Source organism: Schistocerca americana, chromosome 1, assembly GCF_021461395.2.
Source record: "Schistocerca americana isolate TAMUIC-IGC-003095 chromosome 1, iqSchAmer2.1, whole genome shotgun sequence".
Taxonomy (NCBI): domain Eukaryota; kingdom Metazoa; phylum Arthropoda; class Insecta; order Orthoptera; family Acrididae; genus Schistocerca; species Schistocerca americana.
In genome coordinates, this window is record NC_060119.1 from 397,440,585 (window position 1) to 397,460,585 (window position 20,001).

The 20,001-nt window shown below is 38.6% G+C and overlaps 1 protein-coding gene across 1 annotated transcript in view; it reads right to left on the minus strand.

The window, feature by feature from the left end:
• Positions 1–19,214, minus strand: part of LOC124623117 (cysteine sulfinic acid decarboxylase-like) — a 104,650-nt gene extending 85,436 nt beyond the window's left edge. Inside the window, exon 1 of the mRNA XM_047148910.1 lies at positions 18,930–19,214. Within this exon, the coding sequence (XP_047004866.1) occupies positions 18,930–19,207 (278 nt within the window). The 5' untranslated portion in view covers positions 19,208–19,214. The remainder of the gene's footprint in view (positions 1–18,929) is intronic.
• Between the last annotated feature and the right edge of the window lie 787 nt (positions 19,215–20,001).

Sequence of the window (20,001 nt, forward strand, 5' to 3'; positions counted from 1 at the left end):
CCTTCAAGCCCTGGTTTGGTTTAGATACATTGATGACATTTTTGCTGTATGGACTCATAGTGAGGCTGACCTTCTCCAAATCAAATTTCACATGGTCCTGTTCTGAATCCCATGCCACTTTCCTTGATATTGATCTCATCCTCACCGAAGGGCAGCTATACACCTATGTCCACATCAAACTTACTAAGAAACAACAGTACTTACATTTTGACAGTTACCATCCTTTCCATGTCAAACATTCCCTCCAATACAGCCTTTGCACTGCAGGCAAAAGTATTTGTTCAAATGCAGACCCTTTACAGCAATACACCACCACTCTCACTTCAGCCTTCACTGGATGTAATTATCCCTACAGCCTGGCTCAAAAGCAGATTTCCTAGGCCATCACATCCAATTTTGGTACTGCTGATCCCTCCAAAAAACAACTCCAGAGCACACCATTTGTCACCCAGTATTATCTTGGTCTTGAATGTATCAATCAGCTACTTTGACATGGCCATGACTTCCTGAAATCATGCCCTGAAATGATACCCATTCTGTCTGAGATTTTGCCCACCACACCTATAACAGCTTTTTGTCACCCTCCCAATCTCTGCAACATCCTTGTCAAATGCTATGCTCCTTCTGCACCCTTCTCCCTACCCTATGGCTCCTACCCCTGTGACTGTTCCCTCTGCACAACTTGCCTTATGCACCCTCCTACCACCACCTAGTCCAGTATCGTAACTGGCAAAACACATACTATCAAACGGACAGCCACCTGTGAAATGACAAGTCATATACCAGCTGTTAACACTGTTCGGCCTTTTACATCAGCATGACTACCACTCATTTATCAGTTAATGATGAATGGACATAGGCAGAGAGTGTATACAGCCAAGACACAATATCCTGTTGCAGAGCATGCTGCACAACATGACAGTCAAAACCCTAGTGCCTGTTTCACCACACATGCCATCTGTATTCTTCCCCCAGACATCAGTTTCTCAGAACTCTGCAGGTAGGAACTAGCACTACATGTCCTTGATTCTTGCCTTCTTCATACCATTTTAATTTGCTACACCCTTCAATTTCTGACTTGTCCATTTTCCGGTGTCCCCCTCCCACCTCTATTACATACAATGCACTTAGATTTTCACTCTTATTAACTTGTGCATTGTGTTTTAGTAGTAATCTCTGTCTTGCATATCACCCTGTCTTCCACCATTAAGTTCTCAGGTTTTCAAATCTCATCTGGTGCAGCCCACAACAATCTACATCTACATTTATACTCCACAAGCCACCCAATGGTGTGTGGTGTGTGGCGGAGGGCACTTTACGTACCACTGTCATTACCTCCCTTTTCTGTTCCAGTCGCATATGGTTCGCGGGAAGAACGACTGTCTGAAAGCCACCGTGCACACTTGCATCTCTCTAATTTTACATTCGTGATCTCCTCGGGAGGTATAAGTAGGGGGAAGCAATATATTCGATACCTCATCCAGAAACGCACCCTCTCGAAACCTGGCGAACAAGCTACACCGTGATGCAAAGCACCTCTCTTGCAGAGTCTGCCACTTGAGTTTGCTAAACATCTCCATAACACTATCACGGTTACCAAATAACTCTGTGACAAAACGTGCCGCTCTTCTTTGGATCTTCTCTATCTCCTCCGTCAACCCGATCTGGTACGGATCCCACACTGATGAGCAATACTCAAGTATAGGTCGAACGAGTGTTTTGCAAGCCACCTCCTTTGTTAATGGACTACATTTTCTAAGGACTCTCCCAATGAATCTCAACCTGGTACTTGCCTTACCAACAATTAATTTTATATGATCATTCCACATCAAATCGTTCCGCACGCATACTTCCAGATATTTTACAGAAGTAACTGCTGCCAGTGTTTGTTCCACTATCATATAATTATACAATTAAGGATCCTTCTTTCTATGTATTCGCAATACATTACATTTGTCTATGTTAAGGGTCAGTTGCCACTCCCTGCACCAAGTGCCTATCCGCTGCAGATCTTCCTGCATTTTGCTATAATTTTCTGATGCTGCAACTTCTCTGTATACTACAGCATCATCTGTGAAAAGCCGCATGGAGCTTCCGACACTATCTACTAGGTCATTTATATATATTGTGAAAAGCAATGGTCCCATAACACTCCCCTGTGGCACGCCAGAGGTTACTTTAACGTCTGTAGATGCCTCTCCATTGATAACAACATGCTGTGTTCTGTTTTCTAAAAACTCTTCAATCCAGCTGGTCTGATATTCCGTAGGCTCTTACTTTGTTTATCAGGCAACAGTGCGGAACTGTATCGAATGCCTTCCGGAAGCCAAGGAAAATAGCATCTACCTGGGAGCCTGTATCTAATATTTTCTGGGTCTCATGAACAAATAAAGCGAGTTGGGTCCCACACGATCGCTGTTTCCAGAATCCATGTTGATTCCTACAGAGTAGATTCTGGGTTTCCAAAAATGACATGATACTCGAGCAAAAAACATGTTCTAAAATTCTACAACAGATCGATGTCAGAGATATAGGTCTATAGTTTTGCACATCTGCTCGACAACCCTTCTTGAAGACTGGGACTACCTGTGCTCTTTTCCAATCATTTGGAACCTTCTGTTCCTCTAGAGACTTGCGGTACACGGCTGTTAGAAGGGGGGCAAGTTCTTTCGCGTACTCTGTGTAGAAACGAATTGGTATCCCGTCAGGTCCAGTGGACTTTCCTCTGTTGAGCGATTCCAGTTGCTTTTCTATTCCTTGGACACTTATTTCGATGTCACCCATTTTTTCGTTTGTGCGAGGATTTAGAGAAGGAACCACAGTGCGGTCTTCCTCCATGAAACTGCTTTGGAAAAAGGTGTTTAGTATTTCAGCTTTATGTGTGTCATCCTCTGTTTCAATGCCATCATCATCCCGGAGTGTCTGGATGTGCTGTTTCAAGCCACTTACTGATTTAACGTAAGACCAGAACTTCCTAGGATTTTCTGTCAAGTCGGTACATAGAATTTTACTTTCGAATTCACTGAACACTTCACGCATAGCCCTCCTTACGCTAACTTTGACATTGTTCAGGTTCTGTTTGTCTGAGAGGTTTTGGCTGCGTTTAAACTTGGAGTGAAGCTCTCTTTGCTTTCGCAGTAGTTTCCTAACTTTGTTGTTGAACCACGGTGGGTTTTTCCCGTCCCTCACAGTTTTACTCGGCATGTACCTGTCTAAAACGCATTTTACAATTGCCTTAAACTTTTTCCATAAACACTCAACATTGTCGTTTTGATCTGTTAGGTAGTCTGAAATCTGCTTTCTATTACTCTTGCTAAACAGATAAACCTTCCTCCCTTTTTTTATATTCCTATTAACTTCCATATTCAGGGATGCTGCAACGGCCTTATGATCACTGATTCCTTGTTCTGCACTTACAGAGTCGAAAAGTTCGGGTCTGTTTGTTATCAGTAGGTCCAAGATGATATCTCCATGAGTCGGTTCTCTGTTTAATTGCTCGAGGTAGTTTTTGGATAGTGCACTCAGTATAATGTCACTCGGTGCTCTGTCTCTACCACCCGTCCTAAACATCTGAGTGTCCCAGTCTACATCTGGTAAATTGAAATCTCCACCTAAGACTATAATGCGCTGAGAAAATTTATGGGCAATGTATTCCAAATTTTCTCTCAGTTGTTCTGCCACTAATGCTGCTGAGTCAGGAGGTCGGTAAAAGGAGCCAATTATTAACCTAGCTCAGTTGTTGAGTGTAACCTCCACACATAATATTTCACAGGAACTATGCACTTCTACTTCACTACAGGATAAACTACTACTAACAGCGACAAACACGCCACCACCGGTTGCATGCAATCTATCCTTTCTAAACACCGTCTGTGCCTTTGTAAAAATTTCAGCTGAATTTATCTCTGGCTTCAGCCAGCTTTCTGTACCTATAACGATTTCAGCTTCGGTGCTTTCTATCAGCGCTTGAAGTTCCGGTACTTTACCAATGCAGCTTCGACAGTTTACAATTACAATATCGATTGCTGCTTGGTCCCCGCATGTCCTGACATTGTCCCATACCCTTTGAGGCTGTTGCCCTTTCTGTAGTTGCCCGAGGCCATCTAACCTAAAAAACCGCCCAGTCCACGCCACACAACCCCTGCTACCAGCGTAGCCACTTGCTGCGTGTAGTGGACTCCTGACCTATCCAGCAGAACACGAAACCCCACCACCCTATGGCGCAAGTCGAGGAATCTGCAGCCCACACGTTCGCAGAACCGTCTCAGCCTCTGATTCAGACCCTCCACTCGGATCTGTACCAAAGGTCCGCAGTCAGTCCTGTTGACAATGCTGCAGATGGTGAGCTCTGCTATCATCCTGCTAGTGAGACTGGCAGTCGTCACCAAGTCAGATAGCCACCAGAAGCCACAGAGGATTTCCTCCGATCCATAGTGACACACATCAGTGGTGCCGACATGAGCGACCATCTGCAGATGGGTGCACCCTGTACCCTTCATGGCATCCGGAAGGACCCTTTCCACATCTGGAATGACTCCCCACAGTATGCACACGGAGTGCACATTGGTTTCCTTCCCCTCTCTTGCTGCCATATCCCTAAGGGGCCCCATTATGTGCCTGACATTGGAGCTCCCAACTACCAGTAAGCCCACCCTCTGCAACTGCCCGGCTCTTGCAGACTGAGGGGCAACCTCTGGAACAGGACAAGCAGCCATCTCTGGCCGAACATCAGTATCAGCCGGAGACAGAGCCTGAAACCAGTTCATCAGACAAACTGGAGAGGCCTTCCGTTCAGCCCTCTGGAATGTCTTTCGCCCCCTGCCACACCTTGAGACGACCTCCCACTCTACCACAGGTGAGGGATCAGCCTCAATGTGGGCAGTATCCCGGGCAGTCACAGTCGTAGTCCGATCGGGGGATGCGTGGGACGAGCTGGCCATCCCCAACAAACCCCCATCCGGACCCCCACAGTGATGCCCATTGGCAACAGCCTCAAGCTGTGTGACCGAAGCCAACACTGCCTGAAGCTGGGAGCGAAGGGATGCCAGCTCAGCCTGCATCCGAACACAGCAGTTGCAGTCCCTATCCATGCTAAAAACTGTTGTGCAAAGAACGTCTGAATTAATCTACAGAGAGCAGAAACAAATTGACACAAAATTTAAACAGTTATTAAAATATAAGATTGCCTAGTAAATGCAGTAATGCTGCTACTTGCGCACTGCTGACACACTGCTTGGGGGTGGAAGGAGACTACGTGATTTTACAGTATTCAGGTACTAAAACGCGATGCTACAACTCTCAAATACTATAATACACCCAAAATTTATGAATTAAACAATGCAAGTACCAAAAACACGCAAAGAAATTAAGAATTAAACTATGTAACAAATGAGTGAGCTAGGAGTATACGACTTTCTGCTGGCAGCTGCTTATCCATCCAGTAAGCCTCCCCTGACCCAAGGTTTGGGTGACTTTTCTGAACTGTACCCCTTTCCCTAAAGGTCTCCAGTCCTTTTCCTTCACCTCTCTTTCTTTCCCTTCAGATTTTCTGCCAGAAGAAGGAGCCAGTGGCTCTGAAGGCTTGTCAAAGTTAAATCCTTTTGTATGTGTATTCCCTTGCCACTGCTTGGTGAACAGATTTTTTATCCATCTCTTTATATTATATTGCCAATAACTGATTATTTTCGTTGTTATATTAGCCCTTGCTTTCCTTTGTTATATTCAACAATGATAACTGGTTTTAGTTTTTCATCTCTAGATCATTCTTTGCTGATGGAACCATATTCAACACAGGCTTTGTTAAAAGAAACATGTCCCTTCCGTAATCCTATTTTCCAAGCACAATGCCACTGGATGATTCTTTGCCTGCCACTTCACCCTTCTTTATGATTTTGTTTACAATTGCTGGAAGATGTCTTCTGTTCTTTCCTAGTGTTCCAACCAAATTTGTCTTCTTTTCAAGACGTTGTTTTATGACAGGAACAATAGTTACCTGTAAAAACTATTTGGCTCTCTCCAAAATAATTATGCATAAGCTTCCATCACAATACATTCTGTCAAGTTGTTAGAGGGAATGTCTGTGTATCCCTTATAGGTGACCATGTGTAGAAGACAAGCAATATTACTGCATAATTTGTAAACCTTAACCCTATATTTGTGGCTTTTACCTGGCACATAATGTAAAAATGAAAGTTGTCCTCGAAATGGCACTTTGGTTTCATTTGTTGCAACAGTTTAATCTGGTATATACTCTCGACACAAACTTTTTATTTTTTATTTTATTTTATTTTATTTTAATTTATTTATTTATTTATTTATTTATTTTTTGCAAATTATCAGACGTTTCCCTGAACTGAAGGGTTTTATAACCCTTTTTTCTGATGTATTCTCTGCAAAATGGATGCAACAGAGAAGTGACTGAGAATGATTTCTGCGCATTATTTTGAGACAAAATGTTATTTTTGAACAGGGGATGTTTGCTCCAATAATCGCCTATTGTTGGATACATTACAGATTTTGTCCTGCTTTGTATCCTTCCAAGAATTCAGCCATGCACTGTTATTCACACTGTTGCTGTCTACAGTCTGCACAAGGTATTAATTGGTCTCAGTTACAATCAAATTCAACTTCATCAAAAAATACATGAAAAAGTGGTGTGGCATCAAAGCATTCCTATCCATAGGCCACGAGGAACTATACATGTATTTTTTGTGGCCTTTAAATACTCGTAAAACCCTTTTCAAATGAGTACACTGACATCATACTATTCCATGGTGGCTTCAGACATCTGCAACAGGACCACTGAACTTGCCATCACCAGTACCAACACAATCACTTTGCCATCACCAGTACCAACACAGTCACTGTTGTCATCACTGTTGCCACTATCGGTTGTGTCCCCACACACATCTTCATTGCCACAATACTCCAAAGACACGGAATCATCAACACAAAAATCCAATTCTTCCAGCATCCTCTGTGCTTCTTCAGAGGTAAAACCAATCTTTTCCAATGTTTACTATTATGTGATATCCCACTACTGGTTGACAGAATGGGATCCATTCGGGATAATGCCATTTATGCCCTTCTCGCTTGATAAAGCAAATTTTACCATTCATAAAAAATATAAATTAGCAGTCAACATTGCAATGGATATAGAGTGACAGTGAAGTTTCATAATAATTAATAATAGAAGTTCTGTTGAAGGTAAGGTTGCAATAAACAATTAGAAACTGAACAAGATATTATACCCAGTCTCCTGAACACAGGCATCAATTCATCCAGGAAACACAAAGTAATGCACAGTTCTGCATGAAGTACAACCATAGGAAGTCAGGGCTAAACTGATAGAAACTTGTCACCCCATGATTGTCTTTACAGGCCACGTTAATCCACAATATATGTTTTATTAAAAAACTGCTTGTGATTGTACCTGTATTGGAGACACTCCACCTGATGATATACCATGCTAAACAGAGTGGAGCTATTGGCCACCACTGGCCACTTGCCATCAGGCATAAGGCTCTGCTGTGGCTGCCAGTTGCCAGTGGTCACATGGAAATTAATGTGTTAATTTTTTCACCTTGACTGTTAATGTTGCTAGTACAGACCAGATGGTACAAATTTGCATTTACATGTTTAGAAATTTTTTTACCAAATGTTTTAGGCTGAATGGAATCCTTATCTTTTTATTCAAATGCTCATTTCCCATTTTGTGGGCCACTAAGCTTCCAGGTGTAGCTCATTGTGTTGGAAACACTATTAAAAAAAGAAAAAACTGATTGGTAACACAAGTAACTAGATTACACACACTTGTGTGTGTGTGTGTGTGTGTGTGTGTGTGTGTGTTTTAGTGAGCCAAGAATACAAATATGCTGACTGAGTTTTCTCAGCATCCCTTTTCCTCTCAGTGTCCTAAGTGCAGGTCTGCCTGACCTATGTGTAAATGTGATGAGGACTATGAACACTGTTCTTGTATATTAGATTAGTTCACTGCTATTCATGAGCACCTGGAAATCACTCTGACTGCATTCAAGCAATTGAAAGCTGCTTCAGATCAGTGTGCTGGATGAAGTGTCAGATGTCATGTACAAGAGATACCAAAGGTATCAGAAATGCTATCCTCTCCAGTGGATAGTATCTCCACTGCAGGAAGTACACGATCCATCATCACTCATCTACTTGTTGGCTGTGGGCCGCATGTCAGTAGCAGGTGAAGAGACACTGTATGGGAGAGACAGGAACATTACATCTGTCCCCCCAACCCAGAAGTTTGAGATCGTTCACTGAAATTGAAAGTGAGCCTTTGAAAAACACTTCATCTCTTGGGAAGCCTGCTGCATACTATGGCAGGGGGAATTACGTGCAAAAACAGTTAAAATACATGGAGAAACAATGGTACCCCTTAGAGAAATGGCAGCAAGCGGTGGGAAGGATCACTTTGCCCTCTCAGTGTGAAAGCTTGGAGGCATCAATCAACATGTTGAAGAGACTGTACCAGCACCCATCCAAAGAGGCAAAAATGTCAATTTTGGTGCATGTTAGAATGAATTATGCCTGTCATCTGTGGTCTAAGGTCATACTTGAATCATTCTGATGACTGGCAGAAAGAGCTGAGAAGACCAACCTTACAAACTTTCAACAAAGCTCACAATCTGCAGCATTGTCCCCAGAACTGATCAAGACCCTCTGATTATGGGTGGAGTAGAAAGTTTGAACAATATACTTCCGGCACAGGCTAGGCTGCAAATTCATGACTTATGCCATAGGTCTGAAAGCTGTAGGGCTCCTTGAATGGGGGTGTACTAGACATCAGAATCTGCTGCTACCCACATGACTGGGTGTTTGTGGTACAGTCATAAGATATTTTTAGCTTATGGAACTCTCCATCTAATCCAAATAATGACAGCTGTATGGGGCCCCAAAGTATTACTATAGAACTCAAGGAAATGGCTCCCACAAATGAAATTATTAAAATCCTCTTGACCAACTGCCAAAACATTCAAAACAATGTTCCAGAGTTTAAAGAAGTCCTAAACAGTAATGGAACTCACAAAATTCTAGGTTCAGGAAGCTAGCTAAAACCCACAATTGATGGCAGGAAGACTTATTTATTTATTTATTTGATGCTATCAGATTAGGACCTTCAGGATCTTTCTTGCATTGGACAAGGATTTTACATGTAAAATACTTAATTTTTACATCATAGTTACCTAAGAAATTAATATGACAAATAGTAATAAAATAGTATTAATAGAATTAAACATGATTTGAATACGTGTGGAGATGTTGTGAATAAATCATACTGACTAAGAACTAATAAAGTAATAAAAGCAACACTACTACTCCTGCTGTTGCTGCCATCAATAATAATGACAATAATAATAGCAATAGTGATAGTGGCAAATACAAAATGTATTTATAGGTGTACAAAAGTGGTATTTTCTGACACAGTGTTGTTCTAAGGGAGGGAAATTTAGGTAGACTGCACCAGCTAAAAGCACTGAGAAATTAGCCAGACCTGGTCAGAAAGAAAGGTGGTGTGATAAGTGCATATAGGGACAAAGATAGACATTATTGTTGCAGTAGATATGCCATTAAATGTCTTTTGGAGCCGGAGAGGATATTCAGTTCTCTGATATAATATGGGTAGTCATTCTGGAGTCTAATTCCTGATGCTGAAAAAGACTCTGAGAAAGTGGCTGTGTGGGGCAGAAAGGATTTTACTCTAATGGGAATGAGTGTTTCTGCTAGGTTGTTCTGACACAAGCATTATGGTCAAGGAGAGGTATGAAAGACAGTGTACATTTAAAAGATGGTAGAGGTGCTCTTGTCTGTTCATAGTCACAATAGCTGTGCATAAGATGATGAAAGATGATCAAAAAGTTGAAATCACTGATACATTAAACACAGGTGTTCATCACTAGTTCTAGGAGTCATGAACTTTCCTGAGAAAGACCTTCGAGGATAATATCACTGTAATCATCAACTGGAAATGTAAGCATTTGTACAAGGCTCTCTTTCAGCTTTTTATATTTTTGTAGGGTACGTAAAATTGCAGATGCCTTCCTGCATATTGCAGCTGTGTGCACAACAAAATTTAGCCTCACATCTATTATTAATCCTGGACTTTTTGATGAGGGAGAAAAGCTGATAACTGTGCCATTTAAGATTAAAGATGATAGAGTTTCATGATATTTTGAGCTAATAAGCTCAGTATGACCTACCAGAACAGATTAGGTTTCAGGTGGACTGAGCTTTAACCCTTTATTATGTGCCAGTTTTGATAGTGCACTCAGGTCAGCATTGACATTCTTGATTGCTGTCTCCAAGTTTATCAATTTTGCACTTACAAGGGTACATTTCCAGTTGCAATTAAATGATCTTAATGAAACTTGTCAGGTATGTAGAGTAGTCAAAATAAAGCAATAAGTATTTTTTCATGTTTGCCAATTTCACTTTTAAGGGGAAAAACCAATGCTAAAGGTAATTTGGCACATTGGGTTTGGAGGGAATATTTTCACAACCATGATGTTAAAAGTGTTTCACAAGGAAGTTCAAATGCAATTAATTTTCTTGAAAACTGTGTAATCAATTTTTGAAACAATTTGAAATTTTGCAAAATACCATGCCACCACTAATTAATTTCAAAAAATTAAAACTTTCATAATACCATAAATTAAAGAAGCTTTCATGTTATATCCATTCATGTATAATAAATCTGGTTTCCGAAATATCATTTTTGGAGAATAACTTGTACACAATGTACAGTCAAACTATTTTCAACATGCCTAGTTAAAATATTTTCCAGTTCATTAGGCTGTCTGGTACAGCAACCATATATACACAAATCATAAATAGTTTTGCACCAAGAGTTCCGGAATCTGTACAGAAAACTGGAATAGAGATGAACATGAACATCATTTCTGCCCTTTTTATAGCTCACAAAAACCACACATTGCATGCTGTACCACCATACAGTGAGACCTTCAAAGGTGGTTGTCCAGATTGCTGTACATATCAGTACCTCTAATACCCAGTATCACGTCCTCTCACATTTATGCATGTCTGTATACATCCTGGCATACTATCCACAAGTTCATCAAGGCACTGTTGATCCAGATTATCCCACTCCTCACCAGCGATTCAGCATAGATCTCTCAGAGTGGTTGGTGGGTCACGTCATCCATAAACAGCTCTTTTCAATCTATCTCAGGCCTGTTCAATAGGGTTCACGTCTGGAAAACCTGCCGGCCATTCTAGTCGAGCAATGTCATTACCCTGAAGGAAGTCATTCACAAGATGTGCACTACTGGGGCATGAATTGTCATCCATGAAGATGAAAGCCTCGCCAATATGCTGCCAATACAGTTGCACTATTGGTCGGAGGATAGCATTCACATATCGTATAGCCATTACGGTGCCTTCCATGACCACCAGTGGCGTACGTCAGCCCCACATAATTCCACTCAACAACAAAGCGCCTCCACCTTGCTGCACTCATTGGACAGTGTGTCTAAGGCATTCAGCCTGACCAGGTTGCCTCCAAACACGTCACCGACGATTGTCTGGTTGAAGGCATATGTGACACTCATCGGTGAAGAGAATGTGATGCCAATCCTGAGCGGTCCATTCAGCATGTCGTTGGGCCCATCTTTACCATGCTGCATGGTGTCATGGTTGTAAAATGGATTTTGTCATGGATGTTGGGAGTGAAGTTGCACATCATGCAGCCTATTGAGTATAGTTTTTGCTGTAACACGACATCCTGTGGCTGCACAAAAAGCATTATTCAACATGGTGACATTGCTTTCAGGGTTCCTCTGAGACATCATCTGTAGGTAGCAGTCATCCACTGCAGTAGTAGCCCTTGGGCAGTCTGAGCAAGGCATGTCATTGACAGTCCCTGCCTCTCTGTATCTCCTCCATGTCTGGACAACATCGCTTTGGTTCACCATGAGATGCCAGGACACCTCTCTTGTTGAGAGCCCTTCCTGGCACAAAGTAACAATGTGGATGTGATCGAACCATGGTATTGCCTGTCTAGGCATGGTGGAATGACTGGAAATGATCGGCTGTCGGACCACCTCCATCTAATAAGTGCTGCTCATGCATGGTTGTTTACATCTTGCAGGTTTAGTGACGTCTCTGAACAGTCAAAGGAACTGTGTTTGTGATACATATCTACAGTCAATGTCTATCTTCAGGAGTTCTGGGAACCTGGGTGATGCAAAACTTTTTTGATGTGTGTAGAATATTTGAATTGAAAACAGTCTTGGTTGCAATTAAAGCTTTCATTAATAACACATTTCAATTTCAAAGGGTCTCTTCAGATAATCCTAAGATTTTCCATTTACAATATTTAAAAAAATCATAAAACAGGTTTGTGCTAGATTGAAGCATGTGTCAAATCAGATGAACTCTCTTAATTACGGTCTCTGTAGGTTCATTTGATTTGACATGTGCTTCAGTCTGGCACAGAACCACTTTATGATTTGTGAAACTCTGTATAAGAAAATCTTTAAGGTAATGTGTAGATGCCCATTGCTAATAAAAGAAAAATTTCCACCAAGACTGTTTTTAATTAAAATGCCTAACTAAAATATCTAAATTTTCAACATTAATCTATTTATTTACGTTGTGACTCGCCGATCTTTCAATGTGCCGCCACGCAGTTACACACATCCTACACATGCGGTGCTGTCTGCCAGCCATGAAGCAGCTGCACCACCTAACCAGCCAGCCAGCCAGCCAGTGGCCGCTAGACTTGGACTCAGTGCTGATTTGAATGTTACCGTGTTCACATGTCTTTCTTTGTCAACTTGCTCTGTGACTTACATGTGTTGTGTCGTTTTTGAAATATATGTGTTCAATTTGACGTTATAATAATTTATTTTGTTGATTTTTGTTTACGTGTTTTAAATTATTATTTTACATTTTAGATTACTTTTTTGTTCTTTTCAGTTTACCCTTTCACACAGCCAAATTTTGTGAATTGAAAAAAATAATTAACTCATTATTATGATTAGAAGCATTAAAATAATGATTATCTGTAAAGAAGTGCTTAAAACATAACTTTATTTAGACTATAAAGATAAAATGAATGGAATTTCCTCACATAATTAAACAATATAAAACCAAATTCAATAGGATTTCAAATTGTCATGGGTGATCCTCTAAATACACTGATTTGTATCAGGCATATTTCAGTACATTAGAAAACCTTGTTGAAGAGAACTGTTTATGTACTGGTGACTGCAGCTTGATTATATTGGGTAATTCAGGAAGAAATAACAGATTTCAGTTGTTTATTATGGACAAACTATAGAAGATAGAAACATGTTGCTCATGTCACGGGATAGATGAAGGTTCAAAATTTTGACACAGCTGTCCTGTTGTTAGTTTGTAGCAACATAGTGACTGCATCATGAGAGAAATCATTTTGTGTGTTGGAATTTGCACAAAGTCAGTTCACTGTTCAAGTGTAACGTACATTCTGCCATTGATTCAGCAAAAAGCTGCTGAACCAGCAGATTTATGACTGGCATACAAAACCCTTGGAAGTTGGTTGCACATGCAAATGGAAGAGCTCTGTTGGCCACACACTTCTGATGAAAAGTCAAATATATCTGAGCTGCGTTGGACGGGAAGAAGTTGACAACACGATCTCATTCATTGTTTTTGGCCTCCCAGTTCACCAGGCATCAAAACTCATGATTTTTTTTTTCTTTGGGGTTGCAGAGTCTTTGGCCCACTTATGGTAGCTACTCTTCAACAGCTAAGAAATCAAATTGTTGAAGTTGTTGATTCAATAAACAGGAACCTGTTTCTTTGTGTGTAAATGAAGTGGATTATGATTTTGATGTTTCTCAAACAAAGCATAGTGCTCATGCTGAGTGTTTGGTATAACATCTGTGCAAACACAAAACTTTGAATCTTTCTCTATCCAGTGACATGAGCAACATGTATCTATCTTTTATAGTTTCTCTGTAATAAATAACTGAAATTGTACTTTCTTTTTGAATCCCCTATATTGTTTCTCAAGTGGAGATTGACATCATATCATTCAACAGAATTAGATCTGAAAATCTTCTCACAAAATTCTTCCAACATCAAGTGGCATGTGCGTCCAATGGCTCTACCTGTCCCATCGAGCCTTTTGGGATTACAAGGTGAATAAGTTCCTTGCTGATGTACAACACTCCAAAAGTTTTTCCACACTGACCATCCCATTTTCAAAGTTTCTTAAAAAATTAATGGAGAGTTTCGACCAAGAACTTAAGAAACTCTTTTTGAAGCCCCAAATGTTCTTGTGACAGCATAAAAATCTGGTAAATTACTTTCTGACCACATCAAAAGATATCTGACAGGAGTTTTCTTTTCCAGTGCGGGAGAAAAATCTGTATTACTGTTAGATTCTTGGAATGAGAAATGTGAAAGAAACATTTTGAGCATCATACCTGAGGATAAGCAAGTTGTTCCAAAAGGCTTGAAAGGGTAGGCACAGCCATTGGACTTATAATGCCTTTCGATGTTGGAAGAACTTTATGACAAAATTTTCAGAGCTAGTTCTGTTGAATGATTATCATGTCAACCTCCACTTGAAAAACAATACAATCAAGCTGCTGTCACCAGTACATAATCAATTCTCTTCACCAAGGTTTTCTAATGTACTGAAATATATCTGGTATGAAGCAGGATATTTAGAGGACCACCCACCACAATTTGAAATCCTTCTGAATTTTGTTTCATATTGTGTTGTTCATCATGTGTATTATGTGAAGAAATGTCATTCATTTTATGTGCACAGTGTAAAATAATGTTATGTTTTAGTCATTTTTTTACAAATAGTTATTACTGTAATGATTTTGTATCACAATAATGAGTTACTTATTATTTTCAGTTAACAAAGTACACTTATGTGAAATGGTTAAAAAACTTGTTATTAAAAAGTAAAATAACAATTTAAAACATATACAAAATAAGTGAAATAAGTAATAATAATAATAATAATAATAATAATAATAATGAACATTTAAATATTTTAATAAGATATATTGAAAATACCCTGACAGTACTTTGGGTACAGCTTAATTTCTAAAAATGGTATTTCAGAAACCAGTTTTACAACATGTCGATGGACATGGCATGGAAGTTGCTTTAATTTGTGTTTTCATTTTTCAAAACTAATCAGAAGCAGTGGTGTACTTCGTGAAATTCCAGATTGTTACAAAAGTCGATCATACAGTTTTCAAGAATGTTAATTAGATTTCAACTTTTATATGGAGCCTTTTTTTTTTTTTTAATATCATGGTTTTGAAGATATTTCCTCTACACCCAATATGCCAAACCACCTTTTGGGCATGTATTCTACTCCTTAAAAGTAAAATTGGCAATAAATAAATAAATGTACTGTATTATTTTTAACTCTCTATATATCCACCATGTTTCATCAAGATTGTTTATTTACGCCTGGGAAGATTCTGTTGTTCGTTACAACTGGGGGTTATCAGAATACATATGGTATTTACAGTAGGAAAAAACTGATGACACATCACTGATGTATAATGAAAGGTATAAGGGACAAAATACTTAGCCCTGGAGAATGCCTGATATATCTGCATTGTGACTTTGTAGTGGTGGATATGACATATTGATAACAAGTTGTCAGGTATGGCAAAAGCAGTCCACTATGCTGCACCTGGAGAAAAATTTAGGTTGCTAATTTTAGCAGGTAAAAAGTCAGTTTTTAGTGTAAATTTAGGTGTGATAGGATAATTGGAAATGGAGGTTGTGTGTTTGTAGCAACAGATAAAAGACTCAAATGCACCATGTTATAAACTGAAGCTGAATGTCAGACTGAGCACAGCTCAATATCACACGAGCATAAACATTCCAGATGCAAACCAAAAACTTTAGCAAAAAGCCTCTGTTCACTAGTATATAGGTTCCCCAATTGACTTTCATCACTGGAGGGAAGTTTAATCATCCATGAATCAATTGTGATGCTTACAGTTTTGTAACTGATGGGTGCGACAAGATATCCTGAGAAACATCTCCATTTTGAAGAATAATTTGCTAGCCTTGTGGAGATACTTACCCCATGCCTTGTGTTCCATAGATGTAGAACAGTAATTGGATACATCCAACTCTATAAGTTTTACTAAGAAAACTTATAGAGATGGATATATCCAATTACTGTTGCACAGCCCAGTGATACTATTTAAAGATAGGTATAGGGCAGTTCTTACAAAACATTAAAATGAGACTAATTACATATTCAATAACAGCACCAAAAGCAGGAATGATAGATAACAGTGATACATTTTGAAAATGAAGTTATTTCATTTAATTCTAAATTGTATAATGTTAAATGGCATTAACATGATTGAACAGAAATAGCTGTATATCACTTCTTGGAACAGGTTTTAACTACAATGGATAATGAGTACTTAAACTGTGGAATATTTTTAGATCTATTCAAGGCATTTGACCTCATGAGCCATTATATTTTGCTAGAGAAACTGTATTGGTATGGAGTATATGGAAAAGCATACAGCTGGTTTCAATCGTGTATGTGCAACAGATATCAAAGTGTTGAAATAATACATAATGGCACAAAATATTACTCAACATATCTGAAAGTCAACTGTGGCATACCCCAGGGTTCTGTTCAAGGCCCTCTGCTCTTCTTAGTTTTTATTGATGATTTTCCTAACCATCTAATGAGAGCAGAGTCAGTACTTTTCGCAGATGATACGAGCTGTTTTATTAAGGGAGTTAGTGAAGCTGACCTACAAGAAAAAATAGCTTCAGCAATGAATGAGGCAGCTGAATGGTTCAAAGACAATTACTTAATTACAAATGACAGAAAAACCACTTGGTTGAACTTAGGCACATAAGGAACAAAGTAAAAAATAACATAAGAGTAGGAATTGGGAAATGTCTGATAGAACAAACTTCTTTTACAAAATTTTTAGGTGTAGGGCTGGACAGTAACTTGAGATGGGAAAAAAAGCTGAACTATTGAATAAAAAACTTAGTAAACACTGTTATATATTCAGAAAACTTAAAGAAAATTGCAATTTTGAAACAGTACTATGTGCCTACTACTCTTACATTCATAGTAATCTAAGATATGGTATTATATTTTGGGGGAATACAGGTTTCGCAAAAAGTTGTTTTAAGCTCCAAAAGAGAGCTATTTGTATTCTGAAGGGTGTTGCCTACAGAGATCCATGTGGACGACTCTTTAAGGAGTTTAAAATTTTGGTCCTCCCTAGTTTATTCATCCATGAATCAGTATGTTTCCTAAAGTCAAATCAAGAATTCTCTTCTCTAAACAGCAAAGTACACAACTATCAGACCAGAAACGGGCACAATTTCCATAGAAACATACATTCAAAATACCTGGATCAAAATAGTGTGATTTATCTACCCAAAATAATGTTCAATGCCTTACCAAAAGAAATAAAAAGCATACAAAACTTACATAATTTAAAAAAGAATTTAAGAGGCTACTATTAGGTCAGAGTTTCTATAACGTTGATGAATTTCTTTGCTATCTAAACGGATAGTGCTCATCTTTTGATTTGTCTGCATAATCCTCCATTTTTCTCCAACTTGCATGTAAGTAGAAGACAAAATATGTGAATTTTAATTAAGAAAAATATTAAAGTGTAATTAAGAAAACGTTATTCCCCTTACTGGATTTTTCTTTGTATAAACCTTGTAATTTTTTTTTCATCTTTCATGTAAAAAGAAGACAAAAAATGTAAAGTGTAACTAACAAAATGTTATTTCCCTTAATTGTTAAAAATACAAATCATGCTCTTTTTCTTTCTATATGACAATTCCTATGTCATGTATACGATAAAATGAATGATAATAAATTGAATTGAATTAACACAATTTTGTATTTTCTGAGTGAACTTTTAGGTGTGAAATTTCTCCCATGTTTTCTCATAAAGTCTTCGAAGAATTTTCTAGAAAAAGTATAAATTTTTGAATGAAGAAAAATTAGTGCTACAAGATGGTAAAATTAGATTTTTGAAACGCTTGCATTCTAGAATTAGAATGATTATGAAAGAAAAATTTTAATACTAATATTTTCTGAATCACATAACTTAGAAAGAAGCCAATATATTTTTTATGATGATGAATTCCCGTACTCCCTGACAGAACATAGGGAAACAACACGGGAGACCCGTGCCGCCGTACTAGGCAGGTGGTTTGCAATTGCCTTCCCCTGACCATAATGGGGATGAATGATAATGATGAAGGCGACACAATAACATCCAGTCATCATGAGGCAGGTGAAAATCCCTGACCACACCAGGAATTGAACCCAGAACCCCGTGCTCAGGAAGCGAGAATGCTACCGTGAGACCATGAGCTGCGGATATGTTTTTCATATAGTAGGAGAAATATGGCTCTTAAATGGACTGGGTCACTCCTGAAACTAATCATCAGCGGGGCTGGATTTTTCTGTGCATGTGGTTTTCTTTAATCTTATACCTGGAATACTTAATTAAATAAAACGTTTCTATGAAAAATTATTATATCATTACCATCAATCATGTCTTAATTACAAACTTAACAATAAAGGTAGTAAAAATACAATGTAGAACAGTATTTTGATATTTTATATTTGCTGCATCTGGATCATGAAAATAAGTCAAAGAATAAATAAATAAAATTTTATATTAGGAGTGATATCAGAGTTATTCTTTCTCCTACAATTCATAGTCTCTTCTTGTCAAACTATCTTATATAATATTATCTGTCTGAAATATTTCAATCATTCCCTAAAGGTGAGAATACCACTATAACAATGAAGAACAAGTATCTCCCAAAAGCTTGTTGTTTTTTGTAAATATCATTACTGAATGATATTGAAGAAATGAAATTTAATGGATATATTTACTGACCCAGAATACAGTTGATTAATGAAGTACGGGTGCCCAGTCTTGGTGCTGAATCTCACAATATCAGCCACATCCTGAAGCAGTTCTTCATGTGAAGCAGGTTTATCTGTAGGAGTAAGATGAAGTATGTCACGAAGTCGCTGTGGATCTCGCCACCTCACAACTGGTTCCTCTCTTCTAGTACCACCAAAAACTGCCTCTTTCAGTAAATGTTCCACTAACTGCAGCAAGAAAGGGCCATGTATACTCTCGACTGGCAGTGTTCTAAACCATTCAGACATAGTGGCAAAAGACTGGAGGGATCTGCATGTCCTGACAATGGTTATATAGTCCCCTGTGCACTGGTGTCTGCTGCTTCCTCATTAGCAACAGGTCAGGCATAAAAGCTGACTGCCAATAAAGACTCCACCCAGTTAACTAGGTTGCACATCCTCATTAACCTTAACCCCATTTGTAAAATATGTTCTGGGCAGCAAGAAAGTTGCACTGTCCATAGACAAGCTTGCAATAGTTATTTTCTTCTTTGGAGCACAGTGAAGTTTCTGCAGAATGATAAGTTAATACAATACAGTCTGTTACCTGATAATCACGTTGACATACCAGGTGTATCTTCTCCACAAACATACAAAACGATTTTGCACATGTACTGGCACAGATATTCAAGGTGAAATTTTACACCAATTTGTATCACTGTTAGTGGGATGGATAAAGAATTCTTAAATGAAATTATTGGATCCAAATGGCAAACTGTATCTTATACAGGAATAATATACAACACACAATTGATGCCTAACTGTTCTTTTTTCTGCACTACAATTATATAAAAAACTGTAGTGTCCCCTTTTTAGGCTGCTAATACTAATTAAAATGTGTACATATCTTGCATTTAGGCACAGCCTTTGACCTACCAAATTAGATTTTCGTTATTTTAATTTAAAACTGGGATATACAGCCACAATGTGTTGCAAATTCTAGTTTGAAAGAGCACCTTCTGAAATTTAGAATGAGCACCAATTTGTTAGCAATGGAGTATTTATTAGGCAGTTTTTCTAATTGAAATATCAGATACAAACAA